This window comes from Piliocolobus tephrosceles, chromosome 13, assembly GCF_002776525.5.
Source record: "Piliocolobus tephrosceles isolate RC106 chromosome 13, ASM277652v3, whole genome shotgun sequence".
In the NCBI taxonomy this organism is placed as follows: Eukaryota; Metazoa; Chordata; class Mammalia; order Primates; family Cercopithecidae; genus Piliocolobus; species Piliocolobus tephrosceles.
In genome coordinates this window covers 79,711,933-79,737,948 of record NC_045446.1, presented here as the reverse complement: position 1 = coordinate 79,737,948, position 26,016 = coordinate 79,711,933, and the positions used below count along the sequence as shown (strand labels likewise).

Below are 26,016 nucleotides of genomic sequence, written 5' to 3'. Positions count from 1 at the left end.
TTATCACTAGATTTGTATCCCAGTCATCTTTGAGTCAGATATATTTAAGAATGAGAACTTGGAAATTGGTGGACAACTCATTTATGTTTATAACAGAGCACATCGACTTCTCAGATCTCCTTCCACCCTGCTCACTCGGAGAAGATCCTTAGAAATGAGACTTCTTCAGAGGTTTCTCCTCTGTCAATCTGCTCAATTGGGAGTCTCTATTGTAAAGAAAATAGACAATGACTTCTCAAATATGAGGAAACTGAGGAAAGACTATTTTTCAAAATTGTCTCAAGTTCTTAGACAGGACTTAGTGAAAGAGGTGTCCTGTGAAGACCACTAAGCCTCCTGTTTTTGCCTTCACTGGCTTTTGGAGACATAGTGCGCAGTTGAGTCTGTCCCTGATTCCAGCAGATGTGCTTTCAGAGTTTTCACAAGAGCTACCGAAATGAGCTCGTACATTGTTAACATGTTAACTCAATTTTTTATGAATCTATTTTTTCCCTTCCTCTGATATAGAAATGTTTCCAGTATTCAGTAATTTCATTTGGCATGGTTTAAAAGAAAAGTTGCAAAAAAAAAAAAAAAAAAAAAAAAGCAAAAGCAAAATTCTACTAATCTATTCCAGGTTAATTTTTTAGTTCTAAAATTCCTATGCATATGTGAAAGTGCTAAGTTTTTTAGTGTAACAGAGGTAATTACTTTAGTGAATGTAGAAATAGTGGATGCAGGAATAGAAAAGTAGAGAAGGAGTCTAGACGAAAGAGACCCTATAAGTGTGAGGACAATTGGCTGCCAAGGGCAGCTCTATAAACCAATTTCACAGCCTCTACTTTGGCAAACAAACAACATAAACTACTAGCCTTGAAAAAAGTCCCATTGTTCCACACGGGGAGCATTGCAGTGGAGTCTGGTAAAAACTGTATACTAGAATTTTATTGCTGAATATTCTCAAGACATACGAGAGTCAGGGTCTCTAAAAATTACTGGTTGTTATAAGTAAAGAATAGACTCAATTCTGACTGAGAATTTTCATTTGATTTGAAAATTTAGGAGTCACAAATAAGAACTAATCTGGGAAAAACAAAGTGATGATATTGTAGTTTTCAAATTGTGGACTGAAATAAGATGTTGTTCAAGCATCTTAAATACATAATACTAGTGATTTTTTTGTAACTGGATAAATGTTAACTGCAAATTTTTCCTTATAAAAGTGAGGCAGTATAGCTGCAAGTGCCCTAGGCTGTGAACTCAGAGCTCAGAGCAGGGCCGATTTCTAGACTGATTAAAAAGTTCAACTGCTTTCTATGTAAGGGGCAGCCCATTAGCAGTATGCTCATAATCTAGTATTTTTTGTGAAATCATATGGACAACCTTTTTACTTTAATTATTGAATTTATTTTCAGAAATTAGTACATCATTTTGACTGTGCAGACTCTTTATAACTGCATACATCCTTGTAATCATATTGGCAAGATGGAGAATGAATCAGTATGAAACTTAAATAGATCCAGGCCCACAATTGATGACTTACATAATAGGCAAACAGAATGACAAAGTAAGGGGAAAATGAATAAATGGTGCAATGTTCAGAGTTGAGGTAAATTATCCAATGTTACTTATAAAATTCTATATTTATTCAGTATATTTAATTTTCAACTGCTAAGGGTAGATTTTTGGGGGTGTCTGTTGTACTGGTGTGCTGTTCTTTATATTACTTTTTACAATGGCCTATATTATTTGTGTGATATAAAATTTGAATAAATATTAAAATTGTTTTTAAAAAACTAAAACAAAAACTAAGCAAGGAAGCAAAACATTTTAACTTACAGTATGAAGAGCTAATGTTAAATCAGAAAATTCAGGGTAGCCCAGTGTGAATTCAGAGAATCAGACAGACTAGAGGTTTAAGAAAATTATTTGTAAATAACACTTCTAAAATGTTCATATATATATATTCACTTCAAAAAATAACATAAGTGGACTTTCTTTTGTTTCTAGGGAAGAACTTGAATAAATGGCAAATGCTCACATCCTTGGTAAATGTTGTTGTTATTTAGAACTAAGAAATGTTTTTCTGGAAATTATTATTTAGAACTAACGAATGTTTTCAGCCATCTCTGATAGGTGAAGGGACTTAATGGCAGATAATTTATAGGGCATTTGGTTGTGAAAATTGAACTCAAAGATATTAGTCTTATATTTGATTTTTATTATTTGAATTTTCAGAAAATGGTTAATGTCTGTGGTTAGGGATTTGTTTGTTCTGCAGATGTATTAGTAATCCTGTATTAAATAATTTAAACAGAATTGTCATTGGTCTCTTGATCTCATATTGCTCAGTTATATAATATCTTGAGAAGAAATACACTTTATACACTTTTTCTGGGGAGATAAGATCCCGTTATTCATGTATGTATATGTATGCGTGTATCTTTTTTCTTTTTGCAATGAATGTTACTCTGTATCCTGACAAAGCTAATAGCCATATCCTCCTACTTGGAGATTTGCAAAGTGTGAATGTTGGACGTTATCCTCAAGATCTGCCATGTACAAATCCAAGATCTAAGTGTTTTCTTCAATGAGAATTCAGATGTTCTCAATGTCTCACTTTTGGCAGACATTACTTGGAGATGAGAGACTCTTGAAATTGGGCTTTTGGTGTCTGTAATTATGACTAGAAAGGGAAGAATAGGAATAATGAGATAAATGATGTAGAGATATTCTCTTCTTAGATTGTTAAAGAGAACTTTCACTACAATCTATTTACCACTTCCTCACTTTTATTTCAATATGTGCCACAGTCTTTCAGTCAGAAGAATTTCTAGTTAATGGAAGTGGAACTGTGAACTTTGTTAATATTGTTCAGTTTCCTTTTATATAGCACTCCTTCTCTTTGTCAGGCCTGTCTTTTACTGCAGTCATTTCTGACCAGAAACAAATCTGGAAATTGTCCATCTAGGGAGTAACAGAAGTACCTGAAAGAGCCCTTCTAGTGTGTGTGTCTTCTCACATAAGATGCATGGCTTATATCTGATTAAGTTCCTTCCAGTTTAATGAAAGTACATTTACTGTAATACTATTGGACATTTTTGGACATACTTATACTTTTATTTTATTTTATTGAAACAGAGTCTTGCTCTGTTGGAGGCTGGAGTGCAGTTGCACAATCTTGGCTTACTAGAACCTCTGCCTTCCATATTCAAGTGATTTTCAGGCCTCAGCCTCCCCAGTAGCTGGGATTACAGGTGAGCATCACCATGTCTGACTAATTGCTTTTTGTACTTTTAGTAGAGGCAAGGTTTCAACATGTTGGCTAGGCTGGTCTCAAACTCCTGTCCTCGAGTGATCTGCCTGCCTCAGCCTCCCAAAGTGTTGGGACTACAAGTGTGAGCCACTGGACCTGGCCTATTTATACTTTTCAAAATGTGCTTATATATAGTACTTATTCATTTTATGAAAATCATCACTCGTGATGCATATCGTATTGCTATTCTATGTGAAAAAGTGCTTAGTAATCATTAGATTAAGGCAAATTAAAATCACAAGATGAATCACTAATCACCCATAAGTGTGACCAGAATTTACTGAGAGATTTATTACCATGTGTTGACAAAGATGCTGAACGAATGAAATTTCAGTGATACACGGTGGAATGTAAAGTTATACAACCACTTTGAAGACATTTTGGGAAATCTACATAAAGTATTCTTTATGACCACTCCTAAATATACATCCAACATATATACATTGTCTTTTTTTGTACAAATGGGGTCCCACTATGTTACCCAAGCTGGTCTCAAATCCCTGGGCTCGAGCAATCTGCCCGCCTTGACCTCCCAAAGTACTGGAATTACAGGCTGTATTCATGTATTAATTAAAATATGTGTACAACAGTACAACATTCTTCATACCATTGCTGTTCATAGTATACTAAAATTTAAGTTAAAAAGTTTATCTCTAGTAGAATGCCTAAATAAATTGTGATATATTCATGCAAATAAATTTTATGAAGCAAAGCAAAAGAATGAACTCTCACTACTTGCAACAAAATTAAAGAATATCAAACATCACTTTAAGAAACGAATCTGGACAAAACTTATTCTTAAAGAATATTTAATATTGAAGAATATTAAATATTAACAACAGGCAAGTTCTATTGTATCTAAAGCTTTTTCTTCTTTTTCCCCACTTTTTTCTTTACTTCTTTACAATGTGTCTAAACATTATGTCACACACAAAGACCCGGACCTTCCCTGTCTCTTCTTCCCTATCTCCGCACTATAACAGAAGTCTAAACCACTGCAGGAAGATCGAGAAACATAGCTTCCCTTAAGGTACTGGTAAAAATTTGTTCCAGCTCATAGGTGGAAACAAGGAACTAAAAGATGGGAAATAGCATAAATATGTGTTAGATTAAGACCTAGAACCGAAGGCAGAGCAAGATCACTGAGAAGATCCCATTCACAAGTCGCAGAGATACAGTATCTGCCTATAACAGAGGCTTAATCAGAACTGCTTCGTGTATCTGTGTGTATGTTTGTGTAGTTATTTAACCTGATCATAGAAAATACAATTTTTAAATAATATAAAATATTCTGTAAACCAAATAACCATAACCATAAATTAAAGGAAAATATTAGTAAATTCCATGGTGTTAAAATACACATAAGATCTATATTGATCATGATCTTAAGGTCTTTTATACAATATATATGTGTGTGTTTATGTGTGTGTGTGTGTGTGTGTGTGTGTGTGTATGTATATAAATATTCCATATATATTAATGGCTTCTTTATCTATTTGATACTAAAAGTCCTATATAAATGTTTTCTATATTGAGTGTGTTTCTACCTAAGGTTTCTAGCATCTGTTTTAACTTTTAACTTTACAACTTTGGTTCCTATACATTTGGTATATAGCTATTTATAATTTATAATTTTTTATTGCAAATTTTGATAGCATTAAATTGTCACATTGAAAGTTGTTGGTTTAAATTCTACTTACTTTCTTATTAGATTCTCAGATCCTTCTTTCTTAATGTCTCCATCTTTCTAGCATAATTTTGTCCTTCTCTTTACTTGCAGTCTTTCTGAATTATTTTACTTTAGGTGTCTTTTTTTGTATATAGGATATAGCTGGGAATTTTATTTGAGCTTATAAAATTATTTTTTATCTTTTAATAGGTAAGTTAAGACCTTTCACATTTATTTAATAAATGGTACATGAATTGAACATGTCTAATATAACTAATAAGTACAAAAAGGATACTCAACATCATAGTCATTGAGAATATTTTAATTAAAACCACAATTACATGCCACTATAAGGTCAATACAACAGCTATAATAAAAAAACACAGACAATAATATTCATTGTTAAGGTTATGAAAAAAATGGGAAGTTTAATGCATTCCAGGTAAGCATGTAAAATAACACAGCCCCTTTGAAAAATAGTTTGTTTTCTTAAAAAAATAAATAAATAAACATAAATGTACCAGAAAATCCGGGAATCCCTTTCCTCAGTATCTACCTAAAAGAAATAAAAATATGTTTATACAAAGACTTAAACTCATATATACATGATAGCATTATTTATGATAGCTAAAAAGGTAAAACAATCCAAATCTTGATCAACTCTTCAATGAACATCAGAATGTGAACTATTTGTACATTGAAAAGCTAATCAGAAAAATAATAAATAATGAAATACTGATTTATACTACAATATGGATAAATACTGGAAATACTATGCCAAATTAAAAGACACAGTAAAAACTACATATTGTACAATTCATAGATATGGAACATTCAGAGGCAGAACACTAGAAAGAGATAATTGATTTCTTGGAACTAGTGTAGAAGGTGAAATTAATTGTAAACCAGCACAAGGCACCCTTTTGGAGTAATGATAATGTTTAAAAACTAAATTATGGTGACAGTTGCGGAACACAATAAACATACTAAAATTTATTGAATGTTACGTATGGGAGAATGTTACATGGGAGAATTTTATGGTAACAGATTATATTTCAATGAAGTTGTTGAAAGTACTGAGGAATATAAAAGTTATAAAATTGCCAAAGTACTTTTCAAAAAAGAATAAAATGAGAAGATTTACATTATCTGTATCCAAATGTGCTATAAGTATGTAGGGATCAAGAAGGTATATTGGTGTATGGTGAGATAAATAAATATCTACAACAATAAAACAGAATTAGAGTCCAGAGCAGATAACACATATATGGTCAATTGATTTTTGACAAAGGTGCTAAGATCATTCAAAAGATTCAAGGATAATCTTTTCCACAAATAGTACTTAAATTTTTGGAATTCAGGTGCAAAAAATATGAACTTCAAACCCACATTACACTGTACATAAAAATTAACTCAAAATGGATCACTGACCTAAATGTAAGCTGAAATTATGAAACTTCTAGAAGTAGTCTTATAAAAAAATTTAGTAACCTTGTGTTAGACAAGTATTTCTTACATGTGGCATCAAAAAAAGAAACATTAAAAATGACAAACTGGATTTATTAAAATTAAAAATGTTGTTCTTCCAAGGAAACAATAAAATTAAGATGTAAGCCATAGACTGGCAGAAATTATATTTGCAAAACATATATGTGATAAAGGATTTGTATTAAAAAGAACTCTTACAGCTCAGCAAGTAGACAAACTATCCAATGAAATCATCGTACAACCTAAAAGACCTGAGCAGATGATTCACTAAAGAAGATACTTGGATGGAAACTAATGATAGTAAAAGATGCTCAAGGCCAGGTGTGGTGGCTCATGTCTATAATTATAGCACTTTGGGAGGCCAAGACAGGAGGATAACTTAGGGCCAGTGGTTCCAGACCAGCCTGGGCAACATGGAAAGACCACATCTCTGCAGACAATTTTAAAAATTAGCTGAACATAGTGATTTGTGCCTGTAGTCCCAGCTACTTGGAAGCCTGAGGTGGTAGAATACCTTGAGCCCAGGAGTTTGAGGTGAGCTATGATGTTGCCACTGCACTCCAGCCTGGTTAACAGAAGGAGATCCTCTCTCAAAAAAAAAAAAAGATGCTCAACATCATTAATCACTAGTAATATATATGCAAATGAACCCACAATGAGCTATTACTACACACTAAAAAATAAAAAGGCCTATGTAATAAAGGTTGAAAATACTAAGCGTCAGTGAGGATATACAGGAATTAGAACTCTTATCAAGATGCTGGTGGCAATGTAAAATGGTATAGTCACTTTCAAAAGAAGTATTTTGACAAGTTCTTAAATGATGAAAAAATCCACTAAATAATTCAGTACTTCACCCCAAGTAGTTACCCACAATAAATGAAAGATATGTGGGCTGATTTGCATAGAAATATAAATCATAGTTGCTAAAACTGGGAGCAATTCAGATGCACATCATCTGGTGTTTGGATAAATAAAATGTGGTGTATTCAAGGTACGAAAAGCCACTCAGCTGAAAAAGAACAGAAGATGGCCAAATAGATGCAACTGGAAAGCTCCATTCCCACTGAGAGAGACCAAAATATTGAGTAAACCATATAGCTAACAGACACTATAAAGCAACTATACAATCAACTCTACAAAACAAACAGATGACAGGATTAAAATCTCACATATTAAAACAAATCCTAAACGTAAATGATCTAAACTTCACAATTAAAAGGCACAGAGTAGCAAGCTGAATAAAAAGATAAGACCCATGTGTATTTGTCTTGAGAGATCCATCTCACATATAGTAACATCCACAGGCTCAAAGTAAAGGATGGAGAAAGATCTACCATGCAAATAAAAACAACAACAACAACAACAACAAAATGCAGGAGCATCTGTTCTTACATAAGATAAAAAAGACTTTAAACCAAAAACAATTAAGAAGATCATTACAAAATGATAAAGGTTCAGTTGAACAAGAAGGCTTAAGTACCATAGTACCATATCTATGTATCCTTTATGTAATGATATTTCTCAACCTGTTCTGTCTTGCTAATTATGGCTATATTGTAGTATATTTTTGTTGGTTCTATAGCTTTTAATTTTAATAACTTTTTACATGTTTATTCATTTAATTATTTACCTATTTCTTGAATATCTCTCAAAAAAATCAGACTGTTTTGCAAAAAATCAGACTGTTTCTTATTCCTGTAACGAATGAGAAGAACTGTCATTGACTTTCCCTTCTTGTAATTTACAAACTTGAAAAAAAAGACCCAAATTCTATTAGAAGTTTTACGAAGGAAATGTATGAGCTGTTCTTGACATCTGAGACTTTATCTAGTTCAGAAAGCTGAGAACTGGTGAAGGGAAAGGGTTTATCCAGATGAAGGGAAGGAACAGAGAATTTTAGGCTGACACTGAGTTTTACGTAAGGGCTATCTGGAAGGCAACTTGTCTGTGCTTTAATTTGACTCAGTTAGCTGGGTTTTCATGCTCACGTATTCTTTCACCTCCAGTAAGCTTTGATAACAAGTTAAAAGAGCATGCATCCTACACAATATAATAAAAGACATTACATCTAATCAAATAAAATAGAAATGACAAATGTATATACTGTACATTATTAACATTTTAAAAAATGATACAATAAATATATATCCATGAGGTAAAATTAAGTAAAAGGTAATGAGATATGCCTGATTTTCCCCATTAAGAAAGTAACCAGAATAGGAGCTTCCTCTGCTATTAGAATTACCAAGGCCTTGGTCAGGTTTTTGATCTGTCCCTGATTATTTAGATCCATGGCAAATGAAAGGTCTCAAAGGAAAATAGAAAATGCGAGAGAGGAAACTACAAATGAGGGAACTTTGGGCAACATTAACAAAGCTCACTATCCCACATTCATAATCTAGGAACACCCCTAGCCAGCCTTGGGGCCTTGGAATATAGTGAGGTAACAGCGGGGAAGTAGATAAGAGGCTGAAATGGTCGTCCACTTTAAGACACAGAAGTAGAAAGATACCCTCAGAGTCAAGTCGCATGTCATTCCTCTTTGTCCAGGCTTCTCTGCAAAGTCCTATAACCCAGTTACAAGAGTCTTTCAAATCCACCTCCCAGTAATGTTTGCCAGAAGTGAGGATCTGAGCTCCCCATGAAGAAGTATACTGTGTACTTGTTGGAGTGCAGGACATGTCTGTATCATCAAGGCTGCATTGCAAATGCCTCAGGTCTTCGAAGAGAAGCTTGTGATTACTGCATATCTTATGATCCAAGGTGATATACACTGTAGCAAAATGAAACAGTGAATGCAAAAAAACAGTTTAAAAGTTTGGAGGTACAGGTGCAGAGGCAGTCTGGCAAATACTTAACAACCAATCTCTGAAAACAAACAAACAAAAGCAACTGGTTTGTTTTGTTTATTAGGAATATTTCCATCTCACTAAGGCCAGTTTCAAGCTACCAACAATTTAATAATCAATGAAAAAATTCAAAACATTTAACAATTAGCTCTCATGAGTCAGTACTAACTGGCTCTGGCACACCGCTCTATCACAAGTGGCACACAGAGTAGATCAGATGAATTATCGAGACAGTTCAGCAACAGCTTCTTGTTCATTTGCAGGGCAAATGAATCTTTAATCAAGCAACTAAGATGAAAGAAAATTTAGAGAAAACATAAAGACGTAGGATGTCAAGCTCTGATTTAATTTTTACTAGACCACTAAAAATTTGCCAGCTCATTCATAAGATGCCAAGAAAACATCAAAATGGCCCTTTATTTAAGCCTCCTTATTAACCAATTTTCACAAAATAAAATAAACATACTAAAAATAATAAACATATTAATTATACTTAAGATATGATATTATTATCATTAGTTCTAAACCATGACCACTTTGCCTAAGAGGGGAGGGCTTCACACTTGATCTTAGCCAAAAGGCCAAGAAGTAATGAGGGCTTCACAACTTAAGCAAGCAAAAGTGAAATAAACTAAAAATCTATATATGCCTTTTTAAAAAGGTAGTTTCTCTCCCAGAATTTCTGGTTCGGACATCATTAAATCAGAATTCTCTTCATCTCATCCCATGGCTGCCTCTCTTCTACCTGCCAGACTCCCCCTCCATTTCCATTTGTCTGTGTAGCCCTCTGCACAGTGAAGGGATTTTCCTTCCGACTGCTTTGTTGTTGTACCTATTGTTTACAAACTTGTTTTTATGCTTTTGAGAATCCTGTGATTTTTCAAATGTATTCCTTAAAACTTCAATCTTTCGGTAAATATTTGAATAACAACATTAAGATGTTTCTAAGAATTGGATCATGTAAATATAACCAGAGTTGAAATGCTTTGAAAGAATATGCAGTTTTATATGCTATACTGAAAAATTAATGCTTTATTTATAGCATTCCTCCAGGCCTTTAATTGTTTTTTGTTTTACTCACTTAAAATAATCATGTTATGCACTGTATTTCTTATTTGTTTATTTATTCCAGACTTCAGTTAGCTTTTCCTGAAAGTTTATTAACAGTTTTAAAATTGGTTAAAAATGTTTCCATATTTGCCTGCTTGTTCACTGAAAATAATAATACAGAGAAGTGAATATAGACTGAAGTGAATATAGGCCACCCATATAAAAATACTTATGTTGGAAACATTAGTGCAGTTCACACTCTTACCTCTGAAGAAGTTAAGCCTTTCTGACATCCCAGTGATGGTCCATGCACTGAGCTGGGGGTTCACAGGCTGAGGCATGACCAGCCTCAGAAACTCATTCCTGCAAAGAAAAATACCTACTTTTTACTACCAGTACCAAAGGAATCATTAGCAATCCATAATAAGATGCTTGATCAGAATCCTCACAATTAGGTTGAAGAGTGTGACTTGAACTCAAGAACCAAGACATATTGCAATTGTAACTGTATTTTATGATGTGCTCTGCTGCTTTTAACATCTCTATGCCAGTAGAATATGTCATCTCAGTCATAATCATATCAGTTCTCACCTTTGCAGCTTCCCTAGGTGAGCCAAGCAGAAATCCTCATTTAATTTCTGAAATCTGATAGGTGTCAAATTTTTGGAGCATGCCACCTGCTACATATGGAGCCTCAGCTCTATACTACATTCCTTCTTGGTAATGTTCCCTTTCTCCTATTTTCACCATCTTTCCATCTGCTACCTCTCTGAGATTATTTGCCTTTCCCATTGACAACCTGGAATAACCTTCAAATAATTAGGATGTAGAAAATTAGAGGCTGGAAAAATAGTTGTTTTATTGAAACTTCCACATTAGGTCTTGCAATTAAAACTGCTCCTATCCTTCACTTTCATCTGAAGTAGTCAATATATAAAGCCTGGATGATCTTTGAAAAGAAAGGAATAAATACAGACAGAAATTCCTCACTAAAAGTGTGGGTTGATCCCAGCAGAAACAGCCTGATTATTGTCACAATTACCAGGACTTGGATAGACGGGCAAACTTACCTTTTCATTATGTCTCCCAAATCCTATAAAGAGAGAGAAGATGGCTTAGTTTGCAGCACAATAGGGTTCTCTAGTCCAGTGCAATCTGAGGATATGAACTGAATTGGAAAACTTAATGTCTTCCACTTTCCTTCTTTGGGTAAAGGTATTTTTCATTTTCTTTCTCTTTATAAATAAGAAACCCAGTCTGATATCTACATTTTATAGTCTATAAAATTGCACTCTTGATGAAACATAGTCAGATGGACTGAGGTTGAACAAAGGGGAAGAGGAAGGGAAGACATGCTGCTGTACAAACATCTGTAGCAAGATTGATAGAGGTCTCCACAAAGTTCTTACAAGGATGTGTGGGGCCCAAATCGAGGACTTCAAAACTCAAAGAGTAAATAAATGTCATAAATCTCACACTTTCACTTATTGACACATCCTTATACAAAATTGAGTCATGTATTCACGAGCTGCTCTGTTCCAACTACTAAGAATCGGTGGGTGTAGTAAGATAACTTTAGAAGAGAATTTTCTTGAATTTGTTACTAGAACCTTTCCAAATAGTTTTCCTTCTCCTCTATGGGACAAGAAAGAGTGAGACTGGGTCTACAGAGGAGTGAAACGTGCCACCATAAGGTCAGGAGAGGCAGAATCTGAATATTTAGAACCAGAAAAGTAATATAGATCAAAAAGCATATAGACTCTAGCAGGTACGATTCCCAAGCAGGGTGGTGTTCAGCACCCTGACCTCCTTCAGTTTTTACCTGAGGCAGGTTCACATGTGCTTTACAGCTCATTTCCTTCAGTTTCTCAAACATCCTTCTCAGAAGTACACTCATCTTAGCCATTCTACTTTGACTTATCTTGAGTTGCTGAAAAACTATCCTGCCTTCTCTTGCCAGGCCCTCTAAGTGCTTTTGCTCTTCTTCACGGAGGTATTGACACACCTTAGGATATTCAGCGCTGATCATCATGCTCCGCAAATGTATAAAAACCTGTAGTGACATTGGGTTAATTACATCACGGGTCTAAGTGGTTTTATTCTTTCCTTATCAGCTATTCTGCTTTGTTTCATGTTTTGTGCTATTCTACTAAATCTAGTTTAATGCCTTTCCTCCTTAAATACAGCATAAATCTTCCTTTCTTCCTCCTTCCCTTCCTCCCTTCCATTTCCCTGCATTGCTCAACCTACTTTCCCTCAAACCTCCATATTTTCATTTTAAAAATAAATTAAGATCACATTGATGTTGTCTTATATAATGTTCTAACCTCTTCATCACTGTATCTAAATTGTATTCTATTTTTCTCAATACTCCTACTCATAACAATTTACTTCCTCAGGAAAATAGAGAACATAAGACATTGCTGCATCTTTCTAAATTACCTCCATTTCCAAAACACTTGGTGTTTTTACCAGTGGTTGGCTATGCTTGCCTATTACCTAAGACTACTCATCTCTAGCCACCCCTTCTCTAGATTACTCTCTTACAATGTTCATTCTTTTCCTCTGCCTGCCTCTGTCTTCCTGTCTCTGTCCCTATTGTTTGCCTATTCTCTCTTTCTGGCTCCATTTCTCTGTCTCATTCTTTCTCTGGCCTGTCTTTGATTTTCTCTGTCTCTGTCTTTCTGTCACTATGTCTTTATTTCCCCCATCTCTCTTTCACACAATTATATTATTATTATTATTGAGACAAGGTGTCAGTCTGTCACCCAGGCTGGAGTACGGTGGTGCAGTCATGGCCCACTGCAGCCTTGAATTCCTGGACTCAGGAGATCCTCCCACCTCAGCCTGTTGAGTAGCTGCGACTTCAGACATGCCGCCATGCCAGGCTACTCAATTACTTTTTGTTTTTTAATTTTCATTTTATTTATTTTTTTAGTTTCAGACAGAATCTTGCTCTGTCACCCAGGCTGGAGTGCAGTGGCATGATCTCAACTCACTGCATCCTCTGCCTCCCGGATTCAAGTAATTCTCCTGCCTCAGCCTCCCGAGTAGCTGGGACTACAGGTGCGCACCACCATGCCCAGCTAATTTTTTTATTTTTAGTAGAGACAGGGTTTCACCATGTTGGCCAGGATGGTCTCAATCTCTTGACCTCATGATCCGCCCACCTCGGCCTACCAAAGTCCTGGAATTACAGGCATGAGCCACCGCGCCTGACCTCAATTAATTTTTCACACAATTTTTCCCTTCCTTCCACACCACCTTTAAACACATGCAAATTTTGCAAATTACTTTGGAAAAAAATGAAAATATTCTTGTCTCAATTACCTCATCTAGCTTCTCTTGCTAAAACATTACTATCCCTATCAAAGCTAAATTTATTGATCAAATGTGATCAAACTTGCTGTGCTCATGTGTGTGATTAATGACCCCTTTACCTCTATTCTCTACTCTTTCCTGAACCAAACATTACAACTTACCAAGAACTTCTTTTTTCTAAATTCAAGTATTATGCTTTAGTCCTAGAATTCACCTTCATTCTGCATTTGACACTATTTTCTACTTATTCTTTTTAACCATACCTTGTTTTTCCTGCCACAGAAAAATACATTCTTACAAAGCCACTGATTCGTTTCTTCTGTACCTTCTTATCCCTGCAAATGGGTTCTTCTTGGCCAGCATAGATTCTACAAACCTGGATTCTTTGTACCCGTTCTCTGTTTTATTTTTCCCCGAAGCACTTCATGAACATTATTTATTATAAAGTTTACATTTTAATTTGTATATTGAATTCCCCCACTAGATTATAGTCTCCTAGGGTAAGTAATCTATTTCTTCTTTTGTCTACATCTGTATCATTTTGTTGGGCTAGAGCAGTGAGCAACACATGATAGGCCCTCATGAGAATGCAGGACTCCTCAGAAAATCCATCTGAAATGATCAACATGATTTTGTTGTTCCCCTTTGGCATTCTCACAGTGTCATGTATCAATTATTATTATTATCTACTGGTCCCTGTTTATATGACCCCTTCAGAAGTGCTTGAGATCTTTGAGAATAAAAATGTTGTTTGATTTACTTATTCAGTTTTAGGTACTTAATTAATATTTGTGAATGGATTATATAATCCTAAATTCTTAGCTAAGCATTCACATTCTAGACCTGGCCATAATTACATTTATAGCCATATCTCTCATCACTGCCTGACTCTTTTTCACGAACTAATCAAGAGGAGTTACTCACATGTCCAAATAATTTTACCACTTTTCTAACTTTCAGCTTTCTTATTCCTAAAATCTTTCCAACATTTTCATCAGTAAATTTCTGAATTTTACTAAAGCATTAGCATCAGATTGATTTTCACCTAGAAGCTATTTTTTTTTTTTTGTTTTAGCATTTCATGTCTGCTAAACTGCTGTAGAACCACATTTTTACCTTCATGCTAGGGATCTTACATGCCATTTATAGCACATTTCTTATCACTGCTGATGTATTATTGGTAGATATTGCTTTATTCAGAAAAATCAGGATATTTTTTGTTATATATTAGATTCAACATGAAATCTGACTCTAAAGGTTAAGTTATATTGTAGAGAAACACATGTAGGTCCTTTTTCTGATCATCCTATTCAGGGGACATATGGTTAACTCACCCACAAGTCACATTTTCTATTCCAAACTGGTTCTGAGAGAAATGAGCTTACTGCTTACTTTCCACGTTCTGATTATGTTGGTCTCTCTGTTTAGATTTCTTTGATTTTTCTGCTTTTTTTTCCAGATAGACTTCATTTGAATCAGGAGTTTCTTCTGAAAAACAAAACTATAAATCTGAGCACTAGAAAAGAAAATATAGCATATCTCAGGTACTTTCAAAAGAGGTATAGACATGGGACAAATAAAGAGTGCAGAATGCAGACATGCAGGGGCTTTTCTTGAGGGCACTGATTGTCAAGTCTGAGAGGCCAATGAAATCAAAGGTAGAATTCCCAAATTTGGAAAATAATACCCATTATCTTAACAGTCTGACACTGAAACTGATACAACCTTGTCAATTTTCAGAAGTAATTATTATTTTATATTTAATTTTAAAATGCTAGCCCTCAACTTATCTACAGTACTATTGGAGCATACTGACCAGTATTTATTAGAATTTTCTATAATAGGTTCATTGCAACCATGACTGTGTTAGCCAATGACTATCATCGAAACTAGTGATTAATATAGAGCTCCTTACACTGAAATACTAGAACCCTAATGCTCATCAACTTTATCATCATTCTTCTCCCTCAGCCCAAGAAAATTTAAATTTCAGGCCAGCAGGGATGTTTGGTTTCTTCAGTGCTTTATCTTAGTGTCTAGAACAGTGTCTAATTTATGCTCATCAGCAATTCTGTTTGTTGCACAAAAATATTATTATTAATAATAATGATAAGCATATCTTTCCTTATTACCTGTAGGATTCAGGGTTCTTCACATTTCAAAGTGCAATCAGTAGCATTTACTTACCCTATAGTATTCATCAGCCTCCTTTGTCATATAGTGTTTGTGAGTAGCATGCCTTGGGGATTGAGAGCAGAGAAAACACAGCAGGCTCCTGTCAGTTTCACAGATGAGGTTCTTGATTTCCTGGTGTCTCCCACAGATCAGCATGGCAGAGCTTGATAACTGGCAGGGGACTGTTTCTCTTGTAGGAATAGCTTGTTTCTCAGCAAAAATAATGCGTTTGAAGTACATTTGCTGTGATATTTCCCTGCACACAGGGCAGCAATTAGGAGTAAGTGTATCTTCCCACAAGAGGCAGAGACAGGGATTACAAAATCTGTGCCCACAGCAAATGGTGACAGGGTCTGTCAAATAGTCTGTGCAGATCGAGCAGATGAGCTCACTGATAGAACACTGCGTGATAGCAGAAGCCATGTTTCTGAGAAAATAAAAGGAAAGTGTCATTCTTTCCCCCAAGGCATATGAAATGTTAATAATTTTTTTTTTTTTTTTTTTTTTTTTTTTTTTTTTACTAATTTGTGTATGCAGTGTAGCAGGACAGGCCATATTTTCTGAATGACTAAAATAGGATGGAGAGGCACAAACAGTGCAACAGATTGATCACATGCCCTCTTTCTTGACAACCTTGGCCTATAGCACTATTTTCCAGTTCCCTAATAGAAATCCAATATTTTTCATGTCTGTTATCTCTTCTACAAAAACAAAAATCACAAGTCTTGGGCTCATCTGTAGCCACAGGCAGTAGGTCATTATTTTGTCCAAAGCTATCAAGATTTCCCCCTTTTTTTCTCTCTCTCTGATTGGTCATCATAAGACATGTACTCCAATTCTGGCCAAGAGAACAAGAAAGTAGACTTCGTAGGAGAATTCTATAAAAGGTATTCTTGCTACAGAAGAGACACATGGAAGAAACAATTGCTTTTTCTGTCTCTGGACATTACTTGGATGCAATATTTGCTTGTGTAACCATTTTGTGGACTCATAGTAAACTAATCTAAGACAAAAGTCAATACTCTAAGGAAAACAGAAAGGCAGAAAGAACCTGCATCTTTAATAATACAATAGAACACGAATTACATAATTCTGGAGAGGCCAACTAATGCAAATAGAAGGAATGGTGGACAATCATCATTTTACAGATGCCATAAAAATAACTGAATCAGGCAAGAATCATTAATGGAAAATAAAATAACTAAGTCATAGATTTTGTGAAAGAACCTATTTACATATTATCAAAGTTCTACCCCACATGCCAGCTCTATCCACAGTGTTATTGAGGCATAATAGATAAGTGAAAGTGTATAATTTAATGTATACAAACAGAGGTAGATGACTAAGGACACAAAACACATCTGTAGTATTTTTGCCAAAAACATTTTACCAGCATATAACCGTGGGAGGAAATTAGATAAATGCATTTGAAAAACACTATGCAAAAAAAAGGCTGGTCTATTAAAATAATTTTAATTTCTAAGGAGAAAATGTTTGGAAACAGCTATATAGTAAAGATAACTAAAAGAAATATAAAAATTAACTATGATGTAATTATAGTATCATCGATTTGTACCTGGTTTGAAAAAAGTAACAGCCAATTAGGACATTATGAGGATATTCAGGGATATCATAAAACCTAATAGGGTCTTATGGTTGCAGCTCAGAAATGGAGAAGGATGAAAATACTATTGCTGCCTCCCTGCAAGAAAAAAAGTGCAAGAGAATCTAAAGATTAATGAGGGTTAGTTAGTTTGTTTGTTTTGTAAACCATTAGAGAACAGAGGTAATAAGACATCTTAATCAGTTCTGGATAGAGACAGGTACAGCACTGAGAAAAACAGGACCCATGCATATGTTTATCTGGGGCAGATTCTACCAAAACAGAAGGTAAACCAAATGGTTTTAATTTACTGCTAAAACCCAAAGCTGGGCTACAGTGAGTGTGCAGAGACCCTTAGGGTCACAGACATAGAAGAATACTCACCCAAGGGGCAGGCCTTTCCAACAGAAATGCCAAGAGGCTCTTGCAGGGAAAACCAGGAAGAATCAAGAGAAATTTTCCCTTTTTGTGGTACTGGGTGGGAGAGAAAAATGGCAGCAAACATATGAAATCAACCTAAATATCCATCAATAATAGACTGGATCAAGAAAATATGGTACATATACACCACAGAATACTATGCAGCCATGAAAAGGAATGAGACAATGTCCTTCACAGGGACATGGGTGAAGTTGAAAGTCATTATCCTCAGCAAACCGTGGGATACAGAAAACCAAACACCACATGTTCTCACTTGTAAGTGGAAGCTGAGTGATGAAAGCACATGAACACATGGTGGGGGACAACACACACTGAGGTCTGTCAAGGGTAGGGGGTGGAAGGAGGAAGAGCATCAGGAAGAACAGCTAATAAATGCTGGGCTTAATGCCTAGGTGATGGTAATCTGTGCAGCAAATCACCATGGCACACGTTTACCTGTGTAACACCTGCACATCCTGCATATGTACTCCTGAACTTAAACGTTGAAGGAGAAAAACTACATTTTAAAACATCTTTTAATTCCTAGGAGCTTTGCTCACCATGCATTTTCCCCAAGCACTATATTAAAAGTGAAAGTGATTTCACACCAGATCTTTCTTTCAGTCTCTGCCTCTCTCAATACACATAAAAGCACCCTTTGCAGTGAATTTGATGATATTTTGCTTAATTTTCTTAATGTTTCTCCCACTGAAACACAACATTTAAAGTAATTTACACCAACTATGTTAATGAATATTAACATAATAGTGACAAAGACTAGTTAGGTATCATGGATTAAAATAATTTAATGTAATTGATTTTTTATGCTATTTTTCATTGTGAAAGTTTTTTACAAGTAGCAAAAGTATATGTGCACAGTTGAATTGGGAGAATAAAAGTAAACAGGTATCGGTACAATATCTATAGGCTTTTGAATTAGCAATAACAAAACTTTTTAACATAAAAAGTCCAGAACCTGTTAAGGCACTCAGGAGGGGTGGTTCCAGGTGCAGAGAGTGGTTCTCATTCCAGTTCTATTCCTTTAAAAGCTTTCTGGATAACCACTGCCACCATCAAGGTGACCACAAATGGAGCTTTTCAACATTAATATGCTTGCTGAATTCAGCTTCAATTTATTCTGAAACATAGGGAAGAGATGCGACTGGACCTTTGGTTAAAGGCTTTATTAAAGCCTCCTTGAAAACTACGGAGAAAGAAAAGCAAACAGTAACCAGAAGCCAGGTAGCCTAGTACATGTAGCTCACTTTTCTCACCTTCCAGTTGTTGCTTCTCCTCAAGGAGCCTCCGTTGTCTTATCCTGCCTGCCCCACCACTCAGAACTGATGCGTTGTAGCTGCCCACACTGTCCAGATCCCGGAAGAGGAGGAGATGGAAGAAGGCTAAAGTCTTCACTACCAGCTGTGCTTTGTTTCCTCTCTGAGAAGGCACCCTTCTTAGATTAACAGCCAGGCTGATGAGATAGCCTAGTTGGTGCATCAGTATCACCTGAAAAGCTTCTGAGGCCACAGATTGCTGAGGCTTACCCATGGGTGTTCTTCATTCAGTAGGTCTGGGCTGGGGCCAGAGAGTTTGAGTATTAGGCAACTTGTAAGAGGCTGCTGCTGGTCCCTGAACCATACTTTGAGAATCTCTGATTTACCCAATATTCATAAAAGGTGATATGTTTAGGTCGTACAAGGATGGAGGATTTTTAAAAATTAATTGGAAAGCACAAAAATAGAAGTCCAGGATGTAAACTTGCCACTGTAGCTTCTTGTGGTTTGTGGTGGGTGGAAAGAATGGTAGGAAATGCATCCCCTTTTGCCCATACAACCACAGCACTGTGGGAAGTCTACAGTGCAGGATTCCTGCTTCTCAGGGTCTAGGAACTCAAGGAACAAGATATAGACCCTATGTCCAGGGTCCCAGGCAGCCCTAGTTTTCAACAGTTCCCTTTCTTACCCCAACCTTGCAACTAGTACGTAATCAGGAAATGGGCCCTTACTACAGGGGTTCACAATGTGTGGCTGTGAATACTTTTAGGGTGCATGAAGAATTGTCCTTTGAAATTTTATTATCACATGAGCATACAGGAGATTTTCCCAGGGGCTACATGACACGTAATATCACAAAAGATTGAATGGAGAAGCAGATGTGAGAATCCATATGACTTCTATTAAGCCAGACATTAAAGGGATTTATAAACATGTAATCAAAGCCACTCTTTTATTTATTTTTATGGTTTTGGAAAGTATACTTACTTTTTAAAGAAATATTATGTTACCAATTATGGTTTTATAATTGTTATTTTAAATTATTAATAAATAGATATTTATTTTTCTCAGCTTTAATTTCTAATATGGCATATCTTGACATTAAAAAACTCACATCAACAAGACCTTTTGGAGACTCTCAATTATTTTATCAGCTTAACTGAGGTATAATTTATGTACCATAAAATTTAGTTAATGTATACAGTTTAATGACGTTAATAAATTGCTCTTAAATTCATTTTATGCACGATCACCATATCCACTTTTAAAACACTTTTGATCTTCCAAAAACATCTCTTCTCCCCTTTTATAGTCAATCTCTACTCACATCCCTGTCTTCAAGGCACCACTGCTCTGCTTTTTCTCTGTAAGATTTTTGTTTTTGTTGTTGCTATTTTTGTCGTTGCTTTCTAAAGAAGAGTCTCGCTATGTTGCCCATGCTGGTGTGCAGTGGCACTATCACAGTTCGCTGTAGCCTAAACCTCCTGGGCTCAAGCAGTCTTCCCTCCTCATCTTTCTGTATAGCTTGTACTTCAAGCAAACACCACCACACCCAGCTAGTTTTTAATTTTTTGTAGAGATAGGGTCTCACTCTGTATCCCAAGCTAGTCTCACACTCTTGGGCTCAAGTGATCCTCCTGCCTTGGCCTGCCAAACTGCTGGGATTACAGGTGTGAGGCACCCCACCTGACCTGTCAATAGGGTTTCGACTTTTAATAAATATTACGCATGTAATCATTCAATATATAATCTTTTGTGTCATTTAATATGTTTTAGAGATTCATCATGATTTTGTGTATATATGATTTGTTCTTTTTTTAATTTTTATTTTTTTATAATTTCAACTTTTATTTCAGATTCAAGGAGTAAATATGCAGGTTCTTTACGTGGGTATATTGCATGATGCTGAGATTTGGGGTACGAATGATTCCACCACACAGATAATGATCAATTTATGTATGTCTGAATCAGTGCCTGGAACTTTAAATAAACTCTTACAAATGTCTGTGGATTATATTATTTAAAATGAGCAGCCCTTAAAAATCCACTTTTACTAAAAACAGTTCATGAAATAGCCCCTTTGATAAAATATTTCTAAATTAACCCTTAAATTTTCTTACCTTTCCTTCTACAACCAACTCTACAGCCTTCCATCATGTCTACTCCATTTGATTGTTTAAGTCACCATCCACTTCAACGTTGTTACATACAATACCCTATCTCTAACCTCCTTTTAATCACTCTCTTTTCAATAATACTGTTGGTTACTTATTTCTTCTTGATTTCATTTTATTCTATAACTTCATATTCTGAAAACACTCATTTTTATTAGATTCTCAGACAAAATTTACATTCATCTGACTTCCCTCCTACCTCAGAGAACACCCTTTAGCAGACTTTTTGGAAGCCTCCTTCTTCTCTGTTTCATATCCAACTATTGGACTGTCCAAGTGCTCAGTTTTGCTACCTTTCCCTCCTTGATTATGCTCAAAATTAGTGTCGTATAGTCTGATGCTTTAATTAATACCTGATAACGTTACCCAAAGTTATACTTCACTGATGTATTCATCTATTCAATATTTACTCACTAAATGTGAGTGCAAGGCATTGTTCTAGATTCTAAACTGTTCAATAAAAATTATAGGGGTCCCTGTTTTGGACTAAACTCCTGTGCTAGGCCCCAACAGAGCAGCCTAAAAACCAGAATGAAGTTTCCCATACTGAAGTTCTCCATCATCAAACCAAAACTAAATTTTGGTTGTTGGGTTGATTTCTGACTGTTCTATTAATATAAATAAGAAGACAGAGACGATGACAAGTAAATTCCCAAACAGGGTAGTTTCAATCAGCATGATATTCAGGTTCTGTCGGTTTTAATGTTTACTAAAAAGATAACCTGAAGTATTCCGATATTAACCAAGCGGTTATTTTTCTATACTCTTTCTCTCTGTCCCTGCCTTACAAGCAACATAACTTTGAAATGACCAGCCTGGTTTCTATTCATTGTTTCTGCTTCTGCTTTCTTCAGCTCTGTATATAAAACCACGCTCTTCTCAGCTCATAAGAACACTGACTCTATTTTATGAAATAAAGTGTTGCCAACTTCTGGAATACAGATAAAGCCAATTAGTATCTTTAAGTTAATGGTTATCATTTTGGTTTTTTAACAGAACCAAACAAATGTAATACGTATTATGGAGTAGTAAACTATTATTTGGGCTCCAGATTCTTATATGCACTGGGATAGGTAATGGGCATTTCAAAAATCAGAACTCCCAAATTCCCTGACAAAACCTGCTTACCTTTTTCTAAATGTCAAAAAACTTAGGAACCATCTGAATTTCTCTTGTACTTTTACTTTCAATTTCAGGAAATTATCTTGCTAAAGGAGCATGTTCTAACCTAATGCAAGGAAGCTAAGAATCTTGATAAAAGGTTAGAGGAACTGCTAACTAGAATAACCAGTTTAGAGAAGGACATAAATGACGTGATGGAGCTGAATACACAGCATGAGAACTTTGTGAAGCATACAGAAGTATCAATAGCTGAATCAATCAAGCATATCAGAGATTGAAGATCAACATAATGAAATAAAGTGTGAAGATAAGATTAGAGAAAAAAGAATAAAAGGGAATGAACAAAGCCTCCAATAAATATGGGACTATGTGAAAAGACCAAACCAATGTTTGATTGGTGTACCTGAAAGTAATGGGGAGAATATAACCAATTTGGAAAACACACTTCAGGATATTATTCAGGAGAACTTCCCCAACCCAGCAAGACAGGACAACATTCAAATTCAGGAAATACAGAGAATATCACAAAGATACTCCTCAAGAAGAGCAGACCCAAGACACATGATCATCAGATTTACCAAGGTTGAAATAAAGGAAAAAATGTTAAGGGCAGCAGAGAGAAAGGTCAGGTTACCCACAAAGGAAGCCCATCAGACTAACAGTGGATCTCTCTGCAAAAACTCTGCAAGCCAGAAGAGAGTGGAGGCCAATATTCAACATTCTTAAAGAAAAGAATTCTCAACCCAGAATTTCATATCCAGCCAAACGAAGCTTCATAAGTGAAGGCGAAATAAAATCCTATACAGACAAGCAAATGCTGAAGGATTTTGTGACCACCAGGTCCGCCTTTCAAAGAGCTCCTGAAGGAAGCACTAAATATGGAAAGGAAAAACCAGTGTCAGCCACTGCAAAACATGCCAAATTGTAAAGACCGTCAACAATATGAAGAAACTGCATCAAGTAATGGGCAAAATAACTAGCTAGCATCATAATGACAGGATCAAATTTACACAATATTAACTTCAAATGTAAATGGTGTAAATACCTCAATTAAAAGACACAGACTGGCAAATTGGATAAAGAGTCAAGACCCATTGGTGTGCTGTATTCAGGAAACCCATCTCAAGTGCAAAGACACACATAGGCTCCAAATAAAGGGATGGAGAAAGATTTACCAAGCAAATGAAAAGCAAAAAATAGCAAGGGTTGCAATCCTAGTCTCTGATAAAACAGAGTTTAAGCTAACAAGATCAAAAAAGACAAAGAAGGGCATTACATAATGGTAAAGGGATCAATGCAACATGAAGAGCTAACTACCCTAAATATATACACACCCAATATAGGAGAACCCAGATTCATAAAGCAAGTTCTTAGAGACCTAAAAACAGCCTTAGACTCCCCCACAAAAATAATGGAAGACTGTAAAACCCCACTGTCAATATTAGACAGATCAATGAGACAGAAAATTAACAAGGATATTCAGGACTTGAAATCCGTTCTGGACCAAGTGAACCTAAAAAACATCTACAGAACTCTCCACCCCAAATCAACAGAATATACATTCTTCTCAGTACTACATCACACTTATTCCAAATTGACCACATAATTGGATGTAAAACACTCCTCAGCAAATGCAGAAGAATGGAAGTCATTACAAACTGTGTCTCAGACCATAGTGCAATCAAATTAGAACTCAGAATTAAGAAACTCACTCAAAACTGCACAACTACATGGAAACTGAACAACCTGCTCCTGAATAACTACTGGGTAAATAATAAAATTAAGACAGAAATAAATAAGTTCTTTGAAACCAGTGAGAACAAAGACACAACATACCAGAATCTCTGGAAACAGCTAAAGCAGTGTTTAGAGGGAAATTTATAGCACTAATTGGCCATATGAGAAAGTGGAAAAGATCCAAAATTGATCTACATCCTAACATCACAATTAAAAGACCTAGAGAAGCAAGAGCAAACAAATTCATAAGCTAGCAGAAGATAAGAAATAACTAAGATCAGAGCAGAACTAAAAGAGATCGAGACATGAAAAACCCTTCAAAAAAATCAATGAATCCAAGAGCTGTTTTTTGAAAAGATTAACAAAGTAGATAGACTGCTAGCCAGACTAATAAAGAGGAAAAGAGAGAAGAATCAAATAGACATGATAAAAAATGATAAAGGGGATATCACCACTGATCCCACAGAAATACGAACAACCATCAGAGAATACTGCAAACACCTCTAAGCAAATAAACTAGAAAATCTAGAAGAAATTGATAAATTCCTGGACACATACACCCCCCCAAGACTAAATCAGGAAGAAGTGGAATCCCTGAATAGACCCATAAAAAGTTCTGAAATTGAGGCAGTAATTAATAGCCTACCAACCAAAAAAAAAAGCCCAGGACCAGATAGATTCACATCTGAATTCTACCAGAGGTACGAAGAGGAGTTGTTACCATTCCTTCTAAAACTATTCCAAACAATAGAAAAAGAGAGACTCCTCCCTAACTCATTTTATGAGGCCAATGCCATCCTGATACCAAAACCTGGTAGATACACACACACACACACACACACACACACACACACAAAGAAAATTTCAGGCCAAATATGAACATGAACATCAATGCGAAAATCCTCAATAAAATAGTGGCAAACCAAATCCAGCAGCACACTAAAAGGCGTATCCACCATGATCAAGTTGGTTTCATCCCTGGGATCCAAGTCTGGTTCAATACATGCAAATCAATAAACATAATATATCACATGCACAGAACCAATGACAAAAATTACATGATTATCTCAATAGATGCAGAAAAGGATTTTGATAAAATTCAACACTTCTTCATGCTAAAAACACCCAATAAACTAGGTATTGATGGAAGGTATCTCAAAATAATAAGAGCTATTTATGACAAACCCACAGACAATATCTTACTGAATGGGCAAAATTCGAAGCATTCCCTTTGAAAACCGGCACAAGACAGGGATGCCCTCTCTCATTCCTCCAATTCATCATAGTATTGGAAATTCTGGCCAGGGCAATCAGACAAAAGAAAGAAATAAAGGACATTCAAATAGGAAGACAGGAAGTAAAATTGTCCCTATTTGCAGATGAAGTGATTATATAGTTAGAAAACCCCATTGTCTCAGCCCAAAATCTCCTTAAGCTGATAAGCAACTTCAGCAAAGTCTCAGGATACAAAATCAATGTGCAAAAATCACTAACATTCCTATACACCAATAATAGACAAACAGAGAGCCAAATCATGAGTAAACTCCCATTCACAATTGCTACAAAGAGAAAAAAATACCTAGGAATGCAACTTACAAGGGATGTGAAGGACCTCTTCAAGGAAAACTACAAACCACTGCTCAAGGAAATAAGAGAGGGCACAAACAAATGAAAAAACATCCCATGCTCATGGATGGGAAAACTCCATATTGTGAAAATGGTCATACTGCCCAAAGTAATGTACAGATTCAATGCTATCTCCATCAAGCTACCATTGACTTTCTTAGTAACAGAAAGCTTTAATAATTTGCCCATAGCCATACTGTAAGTAAGTGG

General features: G+C 35.5%; 1 protein-coding gene across 2 annotated transcripts; it reads right to left on the bottom strand.

Moving 5' to 3' along the window:
• Positions 1-8,734: 8,734 nt before the first annotated feature.
• Positions 8,735-16,273, bottom strand: TRIM77 (tripartite motif containing 77). Of its 2 annotated transcripts, XM_023209212.2 has the most exons (6): positions 15,863-16,273; positions 15,068-15,163; positions 12,177-12,407; positions 11,425-11,447; positions 10,620-10,717; positions 8,735-9,228 (listed from the first exon to the last, which is right to left on the bottom strand). In XM_023209212.2, exons 1-6 carry the CDS (start codon positions 16,271-16,273, stop codon positions 8,735-8,737), a joined length of 1,353 nt encoding a protein of 450 aa, XP_023064980.2. The 2 variants fall into 2 exon arrangements, with proteins under 2 accessions (XP_023064980.2, XP_023064981.2); XM_023209213.2 differs by lacking the exon at positions 12,177-12,407.
• Positions 16,274-26,016: the final 9,743 nt, after the last annotated feature.

Excerpts from the sequence above, each read along its gene's own strand:
- TRIM77 (XM_023209212.2), bottom strand. The coding sequence starts at position 16,273 with ATGGCTTCTGCTATCACGCAGTGTTCTATCAGTGAGCTCATCTGCTCG. Across the intron at positions 15,164-15,862 it reads AGGCTGATGAATACTATAGG|AAGAAACTCCTGATTCAAAT; the intron begins GTAAGTAAATGC and ends TTTGTTTTTCAG. Across the intron at positions 9,229-10,619 it reads AAGGCTTAACTTCTTCAGAG|TGTATATCACCTTGGATCAT; the intron begins GTAAGAGTGTGA and ends ATTTTGCTACAG.